Source organism: Cyprinodon variegatus, unplaced genomic scaffold (assembly GCF_000732505.1).
Source record: "Cyprinodon variegatus isolate N-32 unplaced genomic scaffold, C_variegatus-1.0 Scaffold59, whole genome shotgun sequence".
Lineage (NCBI taxonomy): Eukaryota > Metazoa > Chordata > Actinopteri > Cyprinodontiformes > Cyprinodontidae > Cyprinodon > Cyprinodon variegatus.
In genome coordinates, this window is record NW_015150512.1 from 1,203,603 (window position 1) to 1,222,332 (window position 18,730).

The 18,730-nt window shown below is 39.5% G+C and overlaps 1 protein-coding gene across 4 annotated transcripts in view; it reads left to right on the forward strand.

Annotated features, from left to right (window-relative positions):
• The window catches only part of LOC107082714 (transcription factor COE3-like), a 119,333-nt gene extending 102,047 nt beyond the window's left edge, over positions 1 to 17,286 (forward strand). For 2 of the 4 annotated variants that reach the window (XM_015371514.1, XM_015371515.1), the window contains exons 12-16: positions 4,415 to 4,480; positions 5,132 to 5,306; positions 6,500 to 6,685; positions 15,103 to 15,192; positions 16,354 to 17,286. In XM_015371514.1, the coding sequence (XP_015227000.1) occupies positions 4,415 to 4,480; positions 5,132 to 5,306; positions 6,500 to 6,685; positions 15,103 to 15,192; positions 16,354 to 16,385 (549 nt within the window). In that variant the 3' untranslated portion in view covers positions 16,386 to 17,286. The remainder of the gene's footprint in view (positions 1 to 4,414; positions 4,481 to 5,131; positions 5,307 to 6,499; positions 6,686 to 15,102; positions 15,193 to 16,353) is intronic. The other 2 variants (XM_015371513.1, XM_015371516.1) reach the window with 2 other exon arrangements.
• Positions 17,287 to 18,730: the final 1,444 nt, after the last annotated feature.

Sequence of the window (18,730 nt, forward strand, 5' to 3'; positions counted from 1 at the left end):
AGAAAAACATCACGTGCTGAACTTCGACCCTGAAGCTCCTGAGGGACCCCCCGGTAGCTAGCACTGTCTTATATTGATGTTTGATCAGATCAGAATTCATTGATCGATGCAGAACACAAACAAAACAGAACGGCACCCACACACTCCTTCACACACCTTCACAGGAAGCTCCAAAGACACACTTCCTGTGAGAATGAGCAGCAGCGGCGAGGCCTCTGAGGCGTCATTAACTGGAGAAGGCTGTTGTGTCTGTCAGGGCGTAATGAAAACAGAAGGACTCACACACACAGTGGAGCTTGAATGAGGTGGAGGTGGATGGGGGGTGTCGGTGAGTGCGTGGGGGGCTGGGGGGGGCAGCAGCTGCTGACTCGTGGCGTCTCTGCGGCAGCAGCAGAGTGAAGGAGACATTAACTAACTTCTGTTTTCTAATGGAGATTAATGAAGCCACAGGAACTACACATTACACACACACTGACACACGCACAAACACAAACACACTGAGAGGTTTGATTAGTTTGAGACTGAGAGAAAATAAAAAGATTAAAGTGAAATAATAAAAGGAGGAGGAGGAATGGCAGGATGAAGACATTAGGAGGACCGAGGTTCTGAAGGAAATTCTTTCAGAATCCGACTGCACCAACATCCAGCTGAGATGAAACAGTTTTGTCTGGTCAATATTGTGTAGGCTTAGGACTAATGAACCGCTAACCCAGATTCTACGCCATCCTGACGGCACAGAACCATGAATACAGGGAATTACCTTGTCTTCCTTAAAGGAAGCTTCCATGGTTCTTGAAGAGCTGCTCTTTAGAAACTTCCAGGACATTCCTTCGAGTCACAGATTCACACAGCTCGAAGGACAACTAGGATAAACCTGCAATCAGAACCAACTTTAGGAGCTACCTCCTTGATTTTGGGTTGCTGTACCAAGAGGTGGCTTTGAGATATTTTTTTTCTTAATTCTCCTAAATATTTACATGTTTTATTGCCCCCAAACCACAGATGGATCTGGGTCATCACTTCTGGTTCTGGTACTTTTGAAAATAAACAGAACTGACGGCTGGTTCTGGTGTCAGAAAACAGAAATAGATTCCAGGATTCTCTTTCTGCTCCCAAGAAACATCCCAAGCGTGTCAGAGGATCTCTTCGAGGTCGGCCCCGGTCGTGGGAAACCCGCAGCAGTGTGTGTGCAGGGCTGTACTCTGATTGGCTGAGAGGGGAGGTCATATGCTTTATGGCAACCGTTCCTCCACCCAGCCTCAGGGGACAACGCGTTTGGAAGATGAGGGGAACCTGGAAAAATTCAGTGGAAATCCCTGCAGGGACTATCTGACCACAAAGTTCTCCAGCGGGTGATTTCTCTGATTCTACAGATTTAAAAGATCAGAGCATTCAGCATGTCCGTCATATTTTTATATTCTTATTATTTTCTTCTGAGGAAAACTACAGACTTGCAGTAGGAATGTGAGCCAGAGTTGTTTGAACACCAGGAGATGCTCCAGAAAAGAAAGAAAAATAGGAATATCTGTTGTCCAATACCAGACTGGGTTCACTGGAAAATGTGTTTGTTTACTACACAGCTCGTTCATTGACTCGTTCCTTTTGCTCTGCAGTGTCGCTGGTTTTCTTATACACGTAAAAGGTATTCTTGTTGGTGATTAATGGTAATTTTGTGAAGTATCATTAATCACCCAACTTAGCTGCGAGACTAATTAAGCTACCAGCGTATTAGCTATTAAATAACTGGAGAAAATATAAATTATTTTAAAAGCTAATCTAACCTCATTCAAAACTTTTCAAGATAAACCCTTCAAATATGAAATCCATATTGAACTGTGATAATCACTGCATCATTTTATTGGTAATGGTTTTAAACCAGTTTTATTTGTACCTTTTTTCTTTTATGTGAAAGTAGAAGCCTATTAGTTTAGTTAAGTTCACTAGCTAAGTTTAGAGTGTTCGACACTATTTACATTTGGGTTTACTCTTTGCATTTGGAGGTGTTTGCGAGACAGAATATGACAAACTGAAACTGATTTGTTTAAATAAGATACATGCATATTTTATATACACAACATATTTTTATAGTAAATTGCATGGTTCATATAATGATTTTTCTCTCTATCCCATTTTAATTGTTGAAAAAGGGTCTATTAAAGCAAATAAAATGTTAATGTTAAAATTACGGCTTTACTTTTGGCCTTTCCAGAAAGTACTCCTGTGCTGAGTTTCAACCTTTAGTGCCTCTGGGTTGGACCAAGATGATCTGGAATAGATAATATCATAGATAGATTTGTTTGCTTACTTAGTTTTTTTTTTTTTTACTTTCAGCATCTAGAACTTCAAAATAATTCATAGATACTGTATCTTTTTTTAACCTTTGTGGCCAATGCATCTTGCTTACCTGTCTTGATGTTTAGATTATTTCCAGATAAATATCTCTCACCATATGAAATGTGGGGAGAAATATTATTTTTTTTGTACCTCTTGCCACACCCTCCTTGGGAACTTCCAGTTTTTTTATCCAGCTCATTAGCTTCATTGTCTAGCTTTGGGTTAACACCTTAATAGAAGTGAGAGGAGATAATTAAGATAATTAGATAATTAAGCTTTTCTTTCTTGTTTTTTTTGTTTTTTTTACGGCACTAGTGGCTCGTTTTATGGAAAGTAGGCTGACAGGAAAGGGGATTTTCAAAAGCCATGTTTGCCGTTTGTATAAATTGTCTTTTCTGAAACAAAGACATCATAGCTCCATATCTCTCTGCGACTTCAGGTTCATCTTTGCTGTATTTTCTGCGATGCTCATAATTTCAACGATAATTTTAGTGTGTTTCTGTTAAAAGTGTCACAGTGCCACCTAAGTGCACGGCATACATACTACAGCTTCTTGTGTAGTCCTACGGGCCCTGATTTGGACTGGCATTATATCTTGTCGTTTATGAAAAGATATGTTTGTTCTCATGTGGACACGACCTATTCTGACTTTTGCTTTCATTGTTTTCTATTTTTATTTTATCTTTTTGTACAAAATTGATCACTTTAGAGCCTTGTTTATAATTATGTAAAAAATTTATGATTTACTAAATTGTCATATTTTCACGTTTTTATGCCTAAAAAGTGTCATCTTCTCTGCTCTTGTTTTTCTTTTTATCATCATCACAACTCTTTTTTACCTTACTCATCTATTCTTTCTTATTTTACTATTGTTATTAGTGTATATGTAATTTAAAGCAAATTATTTAAACGCTGTCCTTTTCATATTCAGCTCTCCTGAAGTAGCTGTAGCTTGAAAAAAATTTTTGAATGAATTATTGAGACAATAAAAGTGGATGATGCCTTTCCTTAATGTTACCTGTTCTCCAGGAGAGCCTGTTCACCCACAGTAAAGGTTTGGAGGCAGGATTATAAGTCCTTAGATTGAGCTTTGATGGTTTTTCTGGTGTTGAAGCTGTCTAATGTGATTAAGGGGGACTGAAACCTTCAGGTGGAGGATGGGCGGAGTCAGAACCAGATGCTTTTTTTTTATGTTTCCTTATATCATTTGAACTCAAAGGACTGACATCTCTCTCAGCTGATCTCACTGAGGTGTAATACCTGCAGGAGCTCCAGCAGAGGCCTCCACCTCCTCACTGCTGCTCCTCTGGGATTCCTCGCCTTCTGTTATTCCTCCTTGTCTTCTTTGCATCCTTTATTTGATCATCTTCAGTTTTGTTTTGTTTCTTCTCTGTTTTGTCTGTTCAGTGCTCATCCCTTTTATTGTTTCTTCTCTATGTTTTTAGCTTTTTCAGAGCAAATCAATACCTTTTCCTTTTTCAGTTTCTTACCTCTCTTATTCGTCTCATTTCAGAATCAGAATTACTCTATTAATCCCTTGCAGGAAATAATTTTCTTGCAGTGCACCCATTTACAGAACAGAGAAAAATTATATTGTCAGTACAACAAAGCAATATATATATATATATATATATATATATATATATATATATATATATATATATATATATATATAAGCCAGAATAAAATAAGTAAAATTACAACCCATACAGTAAAATGACACCCCTCCCCTATAAATAGTGCATTACAATCCTTCCCATATAAACAATGTAAAAATAAGATATAAGAATAAAATAAGATAAGGTCTCAGTAATGCATCCTTTCTCTGGGAGCACCCGCTTTTCTGATGCTGATGCTGTAATTTGAGTGATGTGACTGTGCTGACCTGCTTGGAGGTCAGTGACCTGTACACATTGGGCTTCTCCTCTCCTGATGGGAAGACATCTGTTCTCTGTCCTTTAGTTCAAACGTCAGTAACTGTTTTAGTGGCTTCAGGATAAAATGCAAGTTGGAAGATAAATGAGTTTAGTTCTAATTTGTGAGCAGCAGGTTTCTAAACCAAGCTTTCTGTCATTCCCAGGAGGTTCTGCTGAAGCGAGCGGCTGACCTGGTGGAAGCTCTCTATGGGATGCCCCACAACAACCAGGTGAGCATGACGCAACATCCCCACCCATCCGAGAACCTATTGTTCGAGAATCTATTGTTTTAGCCTTAACATCAGTGTCCTCTGACCAGGAAGAAACCATCTGATTGGGTTTAAGGGCTTAGGATCGGGTCAGATTCATAACCAAAATACAAGCTGAGTGATTTAATCACAGCCAGATGTAACTGCACTCCTTACATAGATATCATCAGGATGTCTCCGACTGAAATGTCTACATCGGGACATGTTAGACACTGGGTCTGACTGATCCTAGGTGGATTGACTGAAACCTCAACCGCTGTCATATTCAAAGCTCAGAAGATCTGTAGAGCAACTGATACCCTCTGAACGAACACACCCTCCAACATTGTGAAGCAGTGGACAGCAAGCTTTCTCAGAACAGATAACCTGGCTAATTGACCAGCTAAGACTACCTGTGTTGCCATAGTAACATCAGAACCAATCACTGGGTTGTGTTTCTATTTTATTCTTAATTTACAACAATTTTGAAATAATTTTTTTTGTCAGAAATATAAATTCTATAGTTTTAGCAGGAAAGTGATTGATGTATCCTGCTTTCTTAAGAGGGAGCAAAAGTAGGGGAAAAAAAGCATCTTTAATAAACCTATACATATCTCTCCTCCTTCCCTGCAGGAGATCATCCTGAAGCGAGCCGCCGACCTCACCGAGGCTCTCTACAGTGTCCCTCGCAGCCATAACCAGCTGCCATCGCTCACAGGCTCTGCCGCTCACTCCGGGATGATGGCCGTCAACTCGTTCAGCAGTCAGCTGGCTGTAAACATCAGCGAGGCGTCCCAAGCCGACCAGGGTAAGACATAAAGCATTCCCACTCCTCAGGTTAGGGCTCTGGTTGCTGCAGATGGAGACCAGGGTCCTCCTTGGAAGCTCTGAAAAACCTGCAGCTTATGAAAGCACCTGAGCAGGAAGCAAACCCTTCCCACCTGCACTGCCCCCATCTGCTTCTCCAATCCGGCAGCAAACACCTCTCAGGAATCCATGAGGTCATGGGAAACGAGCTTTCATAACTCCACAGTTTCTGTTCGCACTGAAACATTACACCGAGGACCTGCCGGGCGTCCTCCCCGCTGCTCCGTAATTATCCTCTGTGATTAAAGCATTAATAGAAACATTATCCCACGGAGCAGCCGGGTAATTTACGAGGCTAATTCCGAGCAGCTCGGCGTCACAGCTTCTACTTCCTCCTCTGATCCGTTCCTGAAGCTGAGAGGAGAGCAGGCAGGGAAAACAGTCATCTCACCAAATATCATCTAAAAACATTCTCTAGGAAAATATCTGGGATTCCGCTGCAGATTCTTCCCAGATTAATGGGCCTCACAGAACTCTAGTGAATCAGAACCAGAACCCAGTTTAGAGAGAAGATGAAAGTGGGGCTGCTTTGGAAGTATAAGTAAAAGAGATCAGCATTAAGGAATGTTTGTAAAAAATGGAATATTGAAATCAATCTGAAGTGAGTAATAGGGAGTAACTACAAATTTTCTATACAAATAGTGGATAAACAAAGAGGTCATGGCTCCTTTGGCCCGGTCCAAACTCCTCTGTTTTATTTCTGATTGACTCATGGAACTTTGTGTTTCTTATACATTATTATGATATTGAAAAGAAAACCAGTATTCTCCTATTTTTTCTTTTTTAACAACAAAATGCGATTTATTTTCATCAAGATTATACTGAACAGATAGAAGGGCCTCTACGTTATTTTTTTCTGTGTTTTTTTAATCTGTTTTATTACGTCATTGACCAGATACATAGCTGGAAAAGATTACTCATTCTCTTGCAAATTTCACCTGTTTTTGTTGCACATTAAGCTTTTAGACAAAACTATATATTATATCTGACATTAAGCAACTCAAAAACTTTCTTTAAATCATTTTTGGTCCTGCGGTTGACCTGAGGTTTAGAGTTCCTCAGATGATATACGGTTGAGGATGCAAACAGTCTGTGAACAAACAAAAAAATGCCTTATCTTTCTGATCCTCTCAGGTTATTCCCGTAACTCAAACAGCGTGTCTCCTCGAGGATATGTGCCAAGCTCCACGCCTCAGCAATCCAACTATAACACCATCACATCCACCATGAACGGGTATGGAGCTGCTGGGATGACCAACCTCGGCGTCCCTGGCTCTCCCAGCTTCCTCAATGGATCCACCGCCAACTCTGCTTACGCAAGTGAGTCGATGTCTGGATAAAATCAAACCTTCATCCCTTAGAGGAGTGGTCAGTGAGAAGAGGAGGAGGAGGAGAGCCTTCATCTTTCAACTCTAGCCATCTCTGGGGAGAGTGTGACTGTGTGGGACTTCTGTGATGTTGTAAGAGAAAGTTGTCAGGGATCACTGGTTAGGGGACATCAGTATGGCAGGATGTGTAGGGAACATCAATTTGGGAATGTTAGTCAGGGAAAGTTTGTCAGGGATAACTGATTTTGGAATGTTGTTTATGGAACATTTGTAGGAGAACACTGGTTTATTAATGTTCTTTAATGAACAATGGTAGGTACTGAAAGGAGCTGCAGTTCTTTGGTACTCTGCGTTGCTTCCTCTGAGTTTAGGCAGTGTAAAGAAACTAAAACCAGCAGTGATGCTATGACAGTTTATTGGCAAGGTGGAGCTTCCTGAGAAACTTTAATCCATAAATCCACCAAACATTTTTTGCAAAGAAACTGTTTCTGCAAACATTTTCTAAAATAACTTCTTCATATGCAGGGCCTTAAATAAAAATTAATGTAAACACAATACTGCACATCTGCCTCTAATGCTGGATAAACATCTACTGTTCAGATCTAAAACATTGCATTGGGTAAAACTGCATCACAATGTTTAATATAAAAAAAATATATAAATAATAGCGAAACATCTTTAAAGGCTGAGTTTGATGTATGCTTAAGGTACTTAGTCAGCAAGGATTATTCCCAGAACTTAAAACACAGAATTCCAATGAGTCAAAAACTGAACCGTTTTAAAGAAGCTTAATATCTTAACACCAACTTTTAAAGTCACATTGTATGTAAATATTAACTAATCAGGTCAATGTGGCACCATAAAAAAAGGGATGTATTTGCTGTTAAAACTTGAGAACAAAGACAGAATTGTATTTTCTATTTAATTTCTCTGGTAATGCAATGGATTAGCTGCTTGGGGAATCAATGGACATCATCTCTGAGGTTTAAAGATCCCACTAACTGTCCACAGAATCTGCCTGTGTTAACATCATTATGCTATCAGTATGGTTCATTTTACAGATTTAGAAGTAAAGATCAACATTTCATAGTTGACATATTTGTAAACCTCAAAACCGTAAGGAACCACCAGTTAACCTGTGATCGAATGTAATTAGAATTTAAGTCAAAAATACTTTATTAATCCCAAGGGGAAATTAAATGAGTAATAATAAGGTACTATGGTAGAAATATAACGAACAGTTAGACCTTGGATGTAGGAATAAGCTTGATTATTTATCACTTTATACTTTAGAATTAAAATTGTAAATTTCCATTTACCTGAAAGGAGTTTCACCAGGATATAAGTGTTACACCAAAAACAACCCTGGAGTTTGAAGAAGAATAATCATGATCTGTTAAACACATACGATTTAAACCAGGCTAGTAATGTTCCCTTACAGCAAGTTCAACTTTTTTTTACATAGTATTCTAATCTATATTTATCAAATACAGCACTGAGATCTAACAGGACAAGTACACGTACCAATTCATTATCTTAGGACTTGAGAGCATCATTATGGACTTTCACCAGTACTGTTTCAGCGCTTTCATGAGCTCTAAAAGCTGTGTCAAACTCTTCAAACAGATCATTATAGTGTAAATTCTCAATTATATTCTAAGGAATTTAGGTACAAAAAGAAGATAATGTAGACCTTTAAAAAAGCCTGTGATACATGCATCTAACTGGTCACATTCTAAGGTGATGGATAACGTCAGAGCTGTGGGAATCCTGTGGGATTTCCAGATAAAAACAGACAAAATGGTAGTTGTCAAGCAACTGGACATTGTGATAACTGATAAGCAGCACAGAACAGTGGTAGTGAGTGATGTGATGGGGCCACATTCCCGTCATTCTGCATGCCCAGCTCTTGTCTAATTACCAGCTGTGCCCAACCTTCTCTTTTCACAAATGAGTACATAATAACTAAAGCACTTGTCATATATTTTCATAAAAAGCTTAATTACATTTTATATCCACTAGAAATAAATAGACTTGGCTTATATCACACTAAGACAGATACTTCCCCCCCATCCTTTTTTGGAGGTGAGGTTTGTGAGTGGTGCAGAGAAGGACAGAGAGAAAAACGAAGAAAATAGGACTAAAGGAGTGGAGAGAGGATAAAAAAGAAAATTCGGGCCAAATATATTTATTTATGACAAAGCAGATAGGACATAAACAGTAGTGGTAAAGAGTCATAACACTAGCATGGCCTGTCCAGCACCTGTGAACTATGTTTTTCTGAAATCTTTCGAATATTACATTGCATTTAAATTAGACTTCAGTCACATTCAAGTCAAACTGTCATTACTTATAAAAGTTAACTTGATTACAAAAATAACCTATTTGTGCAGTTTTAATGCTGCTTCTGCAGCAGTCCTGACTTAATTCAATGCAATCGCTTTTGTGTGACACAGCTTAGTCTCATGATGTCCAATGCATTCTATCAGTGGTTTAACATTTAGATCGCTTAAAGCTAATTTAAAGAACTTAATCATCATTAGCTGTAGGTCTTAATATTAGGAGGCAGTATTAGGAGCAATCAGAAATGATCGCTAGCTATTTTTTTTAATGTTAGTATAGCTAAAGATGGGTTAAGCATCAAACGTACGTATCTCAGAATAGATGTTTCTCAGAGGTTATTTCTCCCTGTTACTACATGGTGTTTGGTGTCAGTCTTTATATCAACAACAACGAAAAATGCTCTTTGATAACTATTTGTTCTATAAGTCTTAGTTACTTTTTTAGGCCTTGCTTTTCTTCAAAAGATTTGTTTAAAATTTTCTAGCATGCTGTAATATTTTATTCAGCTAAAAAAAAAAAAAAAAAAAAAAAGAGAAAATCAGATTACACATTATTTTTATTTATCTATTTTTTAAATCTTACTGGAGTATAAATGTCGGGTTTCAGAAAGAGCCCCTTGTGTTTACCTCAAGGAAAAGGCAGCAACGTTTTATTTAAGGACTAAGGTTTGGTAGAAGAGCTGGCTGTCGGTGAGCTGATGGCTAACAGTATTAGTGAGGTAAAATATTTTGTTAAATGTTTTGGCTTTCTTTAGTTAACACAGAGATCTCTGACAGAGTCAAAAAATCTTGATGCAATAAAATAAAATGTATGTGGTAAGTTTTGTACTCAAAAGTCAAAAGGCATCAGTAGTGACCCCAAAACCCTATAAAGGTTAAGAACAAATTAAATAAAACAATAGTGATGATATATGATTACATTAACAGTTTGATTAGTCTAACTGATATAGTCAAGCTTAATATTTGATGGTTGAGAAATTTGTTGAAGCAGATTTTTACACATTAAACAGCTGTTGAGAAAGGCATTCACACTGAATCTATTTCCAGTGGCCAGAGTGATCGATTTAGGGTATCCCTATGTAGAGGAGTGCTACAGGAGTGCTACAGTGCAAAGTGACGCAATGAACAGACTTCTAGCGAAAGGCAAAAATATGGTGATAACGGCATTGCAACAAGAGTTAAAAAAATCTGTTTAGGGGATTCGGCTGTGATGCAGGGTAAAGAGGTACAGTGGAGACATAGCTTTTTTTTCAATCGTAATAAAAAATAGAAAAATACTGTGAACATTGGAAGAAGTAAGCAACTCTCTTAAGAAGTGAGTGGGTGGCTTTTAATATAGTTGTTTTAATTTAGCCCATAAAAGCACTGCTAAATCATTCATTACTCATCCTCCTCTTGCAGCTCCAGAGCTGGCTTCAGCCATCTGCTGCTTGGTTGAGGTGCTGTCTCTGCTAGGGCTCATTCTCTGGTCTCCAGCTGCTCCTGCCTGAGCTCCAGAACGCCGCCTCACCTTACCTCTGTTGTCAAGGTGATCCTCCCCTAAAGTGGGACCTGGTCAGGCAGAAGTAGTGTGAGAAGCGCGGCTCCTGGACTCCCCCAACCAGGAGCATCTCTGGATCTGTAGGATCTTCCAGAGATTGACGCTGTTCGACTTTACATGATAGATAAGCACCATGAATCTCTCACTAAAACCCAGCTAAGTTGAAACTGGGAGCAGCAGATAGAAGATCCTTTTATGGTGGAGTGATAAGAGTGTAGCTTGTTGCCTGTTATGCAAACTGCTGGCAATATGTCAAGCAAGTGACGGCACCCAAATGTGGACACTGTTGCTGGAACGGCATTCAATGCAAACTCACCAATATTGCTAATGTTAATGTTAGCATGTTAAGTCAGGTCAGGTTTTAGTTGTTTTTGGTGTTGATTTGAATAGTGTAAAATACTTGCTCATATCCATCACAGGTTTGTAAAGTATCCCTTAGCAAAAAGTAGTGTACTTGAAGTAAATTATATTAAGAATACTTAAGTTTAAGTTTAGAAAGTATAACGAACAATGTACTTTTAGTGTGCTTGAAGTATTACTAAAGTAATACTTTTTCAAACTAAATCGGGACATTTTTAAGTTTACTAAAGCATACTTAAAGTATACTTTAGTAAACAATAAAGTAAACAATAGTATAGTCAAGTACACTTGACTATACTATTGTTAAGTATATGAAATATAGTTTAGAATAATTGAACTCTAAATGCACTGCCTGATTTTAAGTATAAAATTAATGCATTTTTAGTATACTCGAATAAACTACTTTTTACTAAGGGATATCAATAATCTGAATTGATGCACAGCTTTTTGAGCATTTAAATAGATAATCAAGAAAAACAACAAAGAATTATTTGCACTTTAGAAATTGAAATGTCTTGAGAAGTTTAGTAAACAAAATTTCTTTTTGTATACACTCTGTGTACAAAATGATAATAAAGTCGGTCTAAGTCTAAGTAATTTAGCTAACTTTAGGCTTAAGTTTCTTGCGTAACACGGAAACTTAAACGTGCAAAAAAGACACCAGAAAGAGCAACTATTTTTGGGTCGGGGTTCTGAAGGAAGTAGATGTGTTAATATGCTGAAGGTTGAGAAATGAAGGAAATTTGTTTCATATCAACTGATTTCTAACTGGATCAGAGTATAAGAGGCTCTGTTTGGCGTCTGAGATGATCACAAGCATCAGAATCAGGGCGAACACAAGTCAGGGGGTGTTCAAAGATATTATCAAATTCAGTTTTAATGAAGTAAAATGGCACAGGAAGCAGACAGTCTGGTCCTACCCATGTCCACCTGGAATCTGACTCAGTGAGGCGAGGGAGGTGTGCAGCAGGTGAGCATGAAGCTGCTGCAGGAGGATAGCTCCGAGCCACTACTGTTGGTGCAAGAGCTGATTGGCATCCCTGCAGCTGAAGCTCAGAAGGCGCAGGTGTGTTTTTGGAGCGCGGTGAAGTCAGAAGCTGCCCGCCGGGAGCCCTTCATTGTTTTGGCTTCTGTTTCAAAAAGCTCAACAAGTCTCAGTGAGACTCGTTTAGACGGCAGCGAGCTCAATCCGCGTCTCCGAGCCAGGTGATGCTGTTGTCCCCGGCGACCAAACAACGCCTGGCCAAGCTGCAGCTTCCTGATGCAGAGGCTCCCACTGTGTGTGTGTGTGGTGTGTATGTAATGTATGTGGGAACACCTCCACACATTGCTCATCCCTATCCTGACTCCTTCTCTCCTCCTGACCGTCGTCCTGTCCATCATCCCATTCCTGCTGCTCCTTCACTAACCCCACTAACATCCTCACCACATCCTTCCTGAATTCCTGCGTCAGGCGCAATCCATTAACTCCAGAACAACAGGAACAATGAAGAAATGTGAGGAGTGACAGATGCTGGCATGAAGCGATAAATCACGTTACATCCCCGCTTCATTCTCACTGATTCATATTCAGATGGGTCATCTACACAGAAAAGCTCTCTGGATGCTCCAAAAGGAACACATCCATGTTTTCCAGAGAAATTTCTCTTCTCAGCAGAGAGCGACACGTTCAGATGGACTGAAAATCATACCTGGAGTTAAAAGATAGAAGACGTCTGGCCGCCTGGCCGGAAATGTAAAATATTTATTTGAAACATTAGCGAAACTTCCTCAGACTAGGTTCCCAGTTTGACTGAAATGGTCACAGGTACAAGGGAACTTGTACAGAACTTTGACAGTCCTGTTTCATCTTTAAATGGAATCTGATTGTTAGGATGAAAGACTCTGGATGTGGCTTACATTTCAGTTGGTCCTCAGGAGATTATATTCCTAATTATTAATAATAATGTGGAAGTCCTGATTAAGTTGTTCAAGACTTGGGAGTCACTTAACTGACTCGTACTTATCTCTATAAAGTCATTTTCTTACCCCCCCTCCTACAGTTACTACAGCTTAACTTCCGTTCTTATCTGAGGTCCTTATCTGAGGTGTCCGTAGCTGTTGTTTGTTCCGGCAGTGTCAGCATGTCAGTTATGTTGACAGGCCGACACTGTCCTCTGCTGGTGGCTTATCGCTGAAAGATGTCGACTCTGCCTAAATGAATCTCTGCTGATGACAGCTCTGTAACAGACAAAGGTATAACTCACGTATGTTTAAGACAAATGTGTCTGATTACAGAAGAACCAAAAAAAAAAAACATACTTTTAACCAGATTTGGAGTCAAAGAGCCATGTAATGTATTTGTTCTGCTCAGCCACTGAACCAGGTGAGTCCAATCTGCACAGTGAATTCAATTGTGCAGATTGGACCTGGTTCAGTGGCTGAGTAGAACAAATACATGACATGGAGATGACTCGTTGACTCCACATCTCCAACCTCTGCTTTTAACTTTGCTGGACTGAGGTGCTCAGCTGGTCGCTGCAGCCTGACTCAATTCACAAACAAACCAATTTCAGCACATTTCCACCGTGGATTAATCAACAAGGTAACAGCCCATGTTAGAAACAGCGTGCTCTTAATATGCGGGGGGTTCCATCAATTTTCTAAGAGCTTGTTATTCTGCGCTTTGCAGTCTGCCCTTTTAGTCTTTGTAAAGACTAAAGGTGCATGTTTCAGTGAAAAATAAAAATTCCCATATTTGGAAACATTTTTTTATGCATCATAGAAACTTAAAGCGGTGGAGGGTGACTGACTCAGTGATGCATGAAGACTTTGAGTTTGTAAAAACAAGTGATTAAATTATGTTCAGTTTATTATATGATATCATTTCAACACAAATGTTGTCTCAAGGCTATTTACTAAAACATTAAGTCAATTTCCAGAGCCAAGTGGTCCATTCAATCCAGACTGACAGATTAAATAGATTTATTCCAGTTAGAGCATAGTTATTAATCCATTAATATTCCATTATTGTTCATCCAAACCGCTGCATCAAGCCCCTGACTTTTCAGCTATCTCTCTTCCTAGGAAAGAGGAGATTTAGTGACTGGCTAGCTCAATTGGTAAGTCACCTATCCTGCAAAAAGGGAGCCTGTGTTCCTATCCCAGCTGGGGGGAATGAGCTGCCAGTGTGGGTCCTCATGCAACACACTTTACATTAATGTCTGCTTTGGGGAGTGGCAGCCTAGTGGTTAGGGCATTGCTTGGAATCCTGAGCTTCTGAGTTCATGCCCCACTCCCACAGACTGCCACTACGGGTCCCTAAGCCAGACACTTATCCCCCACGCTGCTCCCCGGGTGCCACACAATGGCAGCCCTCTGCTCCCCAAGGGGGATGGGTTAAATGCAGAGAGTTAATATCCTTGCTCTGTATTTGTAACACTATAATGACAATAAAACGCTGGGAAAGTAGCAACATTTGAGAGGAAAGATAATTAAAGAAGGACACTTGAAGAACTAGAATTAGAACCTGGCTCAATCTGGAAGTGACAAGTTCCTTGGATTTTAGCTGGGAATCATTCAGACAGATAAGCTGCATTCAGCTTCTTGCACAATCTCCTAAAGTTTACTTCAGTTTAGGATAACTTTCTGACCAACAGCTAAAAAACTTTCTGTTGTATCTGTTCTAAATGTACTAATGAGCAAAAACAAAAACCTCCCAGTATAACCAGTAGAGTCAGACGTTTCCCCATGTTTCTCCCTGAACACCTCGCTCTCTGACAGAAGGTCACGGAAAATGTGTAGCTGTTCCTTTAATGAGACGACACCTCACCACCAGCTGATGGGTTTAACACACCCACTCACACACACACCAACACACTCAAACACCACCCACTCCTGCACAGGGCTTATGTTATGAGCCGGTGCCCCAGGCTCCCATCAGGTTGGTTTGTTCCTTCAGGTTATGGATCAACTTTGCTGGACGTGTTTGCTCCTCCAGACCATGGCCCGATCCTACTCCTCCTCACCCTCCTCTCCATCTTTACCCCCCACACACAACCCCCACCTCCCTGCATGCCTCACCCGCCCATCTGCTTGCAAGTCACCCCTCGTCTTCCTCACCTCCTCCTGTTCTTCCTCTGCTCCCAGGCCCTTATTCATTCTCTCCTGTCCATATGATCTCCACAGTCAAACAGAAGAGCGCCTTCGCCCCCGTCGTGCGGCCACAGACCTCCCCGCCCCCCACCTGCACCACCACCAATGGCAGCAACCTTCAGGGTGAGCATCCCACACCCTACCCCTGCTCGTCCCACCCCTTCACCTCCCCCCGTGGTCCACGGCGGGACATCCAGCATCCCTGTGATGCTGTTTGTGAACAGTCAGAGGTCAAAGTTGATCCATAACTGAAGCCATTTCCATTTGTTTCCTTTGAGCAGAGCAGGAAAATCAGTTTCAAGAAGACGGACTCAGAAATAAGTCAGTTGGATGTTTAGTTGTTGGTTCACTACAGTCTCTTAATAGCAATTCACATCGGTATCACCAGACATGGATCAGAAGATAATTTACCTTAAGAATCCAGCTGATCGATGCTCCAAGGCTCAGTGGTCCACCTCTAGACAGCTCTTTTCAGGAGTGTGAGCCTTCCTGAAAAGGAAATATACTAAAGAGCCCTCCAGCGTGGGTCTGTTCCTCTTCGATAGTTGTATCCCTTTGCTGTTACTGAAAGGAAAAACCTATGTTTAAAATGGAAGAAAAGGAATTTCTGTCGTAAAAATCAGAAATATCGGCATGTCTGTGTTCTTCAGCTGCAGCCAATCAGATGGCTGTTTAAGAGTCAACAGATGTAGAACAACCTGTCCCTTAAAATCAGGGCCCTGTCCACGTGTGGGGTCACTGAAGCACAGATGCTTCATTCAATTGATAAGAAGAACAAATTTATAATATTTTACATTGAGGAACTTCATTTTCCACCTATGTGCTCATTTTAGTATGGAATTACCGTATCAACGTTAGATGATTAAATACAATTGTTATAAGCGAGATTCTCTTCTGATTTAATTTAACCAACTTTAAAATGTATGCATATGTTTTTCTATGAAATTATGTTAAATAACTGTATATCATATAGGTAATGTTTGTATTTTTTTAAATTATTTTCCAATTTAATTTAGAGGAGGAACTGACAGTCTCATTATAAATCAATTTAGTTAAAATGAGTAATTTTTAAGTATTAACTTGATTTTATTATATTTTTAATGAAAGTATTTATAAAACTTAAGAATATTTTTACTATATTTAAATAAATAGCTATATAATAAGTTGGATTAAATATATCCACACAAATGCAGTTTTTCAATTCAGAAACATTTATTACATTTATTAATCAATTTCTTTTATCTGAATTCAGTTAAATCTGACATAAGCATTTGTGTGTTTCAGCCATGGCTGGTCTTATCGTGCCCCCCATGTGAGGACGCCTCAGATCTGACGACGCCACCTCACTCTAACCCAGAACCACCTCTGTTTCCGTCGTCTTCTTCTTCATCTCCTCCACCACCAGCAGACCACATCACACTCCCCCTGCTGGCGGATCAGACCAACGGAGGACATCAGAGTGGGATGTTTTCACAGACTGGATAGTCTTAAGCTGGTTCTGTTGTTCTAGAACTATAAACTATTTTCTCTGGAACTGAATCAGAGGCAATGGGAGCCTCAGTTTGGCTCAAAGCTGAGCTGAAGGAAGACCATTTTAAAATTTGACTGAAACACAAATAAGTGAAGAATGGAACAATTTCAGCCATCAGAGGTTTGATCTTTGGGTTTTTAGGGTCAACATTAGTCTGGTTTTAAAAAACACTAATCTCCTCTGGGATCATCTTCAGTGGAACCGAAGGTGGATCTTAGTTCCCTGCTCCACCCACTTAAAATCCTAAATATTCTGATTCTGTTGGCCTGAAAACTTCCATTTCACAGTTGGACCAAGTTCAGCTTATTTTCTGGGACTGGGAGGGGGGAACCCATCAGTTTGAGTTCCTTATTCTGTAAAGATGGAAGCTGCAGATCTTCCTGCTTCTTCTGACTTTTCTTTCTTTGTTTCTGTTACATAGCTTCTATCAGCTGATGTGTCCAGTTTTAGATTTGAACCAGAAGAGAGTTGGGACTGTTTTATTCTGTTTGTTTCTCCTTGTTGGGATTATTTTGCCATGTTACCAGGGGGGCGTTCCTTCTGTGATGTAGGCCTGAAAGATAGTCTGGATTATATCTGTAAACACATGGATGTCTTCATACCTTTGGATCTTGTAAAAACAATAACCGAGAAAAAGAAAAATCCTGTTTTTGTAAAAAAAAAAAAAAAAATATTGCCTAAAAAAACATGACTATTGATCTTCGAAAGCAGGAAATAAAACTTTCATCACTTTTGTATAAAAATGCTTTTTTCTGATATTTAACTTTTTGTAAAAGACTGTGTTTTTCCTGCTTTTTTTCTTGTTCTGTGTGAATTATTGTGAAATCTATATTCAAGGTTATTTCTAAATGCACTGTTTTGGTTGGAGCACTAAAAGAGAAGAGTAAAGATGAGAGAACAATATAAATCCAGGTGTTTTCATCCACAAAGCTCATCCTGTTCCATTATCAGGGATTCATTCCTTAGGTAGAGGTTTTATTTTACAGACAAAACAGATTTTAAAACCTCCATTCATATCCGTTCTGGTGGGTCTGTCAACATTCCACACAATCCAGATCATCTTCCTACAGAACTGTGTTCCTAGCTCTGCAGTCATCTTCTGAACTGCTGTCAGGAAATCCTTCATTTTTGCAGCGATTAGAGAAAGTTTTGGTTCCTGATCTAATTTGCCTCAGGTTCTCTGTCACAGGAACAAAGAAACAGTTTAGGATTCAGATATTTTTCCTGCAGAGATAAGAGGAGAATATTTGACTCATTAGGAAGGATTTTCTCAGGGTCTGAAAAAAAATCGAAAGGTTTATAATTTATTGTTTTTATACAGAAAGAAGTGGCTCTGAACATCAGTAGGGCTCGGCTTTTACAATGAAATGTTTTTGGTTCTTATAAGAAGAAAGACGTAAAGAACTTATTGATAAAGGGATTATTTTAGCACAGCTTGGATTAATCTAAAAGTTTAATGAAAGAACCAGCAGTTTCCTACAGAACAACAATAGGCGGTTCACATTTTTTTCACTCTTATATAATTTACTTTTTAACGTTTGAGGTTAAACCTACATATCCAGAACTTTTCCAAGTGTGTAGTGCGTTTTAACAGAACAGAAGTCTGGAATTGGGAATCTCTGTGAAAACCTGAATCCCATCCGCAGAGTCTGATTGGAACACCAGCTCTGGTTTCTTCTTTCCTTTCCCACTTCGCACTTTTCCGGTTTTCCCTCAGTTCAAATATTGACTCTTGTAAATCAGAATCAGTGAAACCGGACTGAAATTGTGAAGGAAAAAAGTGACCTGCCATCCTGACCCGTCTGGTCTAGTGTTTCTCCATCAAGGTCCTCAGTTCGGAGTTTCACCAGAAACAGAAACTTTTTGGATGTTTTACTTCAATGTGAAAGAGGGCAGAGGTATATCATCTTTGTGAAATATGAAATATATCAAAGTATATCAAAGCACAATGTTTAATTATTGTCTTAAGAATGAACCCTCCAGGATGGGGAAATCCTCCACCCCCCACCTGAGGGTCTTGGTTTTTCTGTACCTGGCCATGCTGTAAATAGATGCATGTCTTCTGTTCCTCAGTTGTTTTCTTGTGATCCGTGCTTTTTGTACAGAAACAGTCTAATAAAGATTATGTTT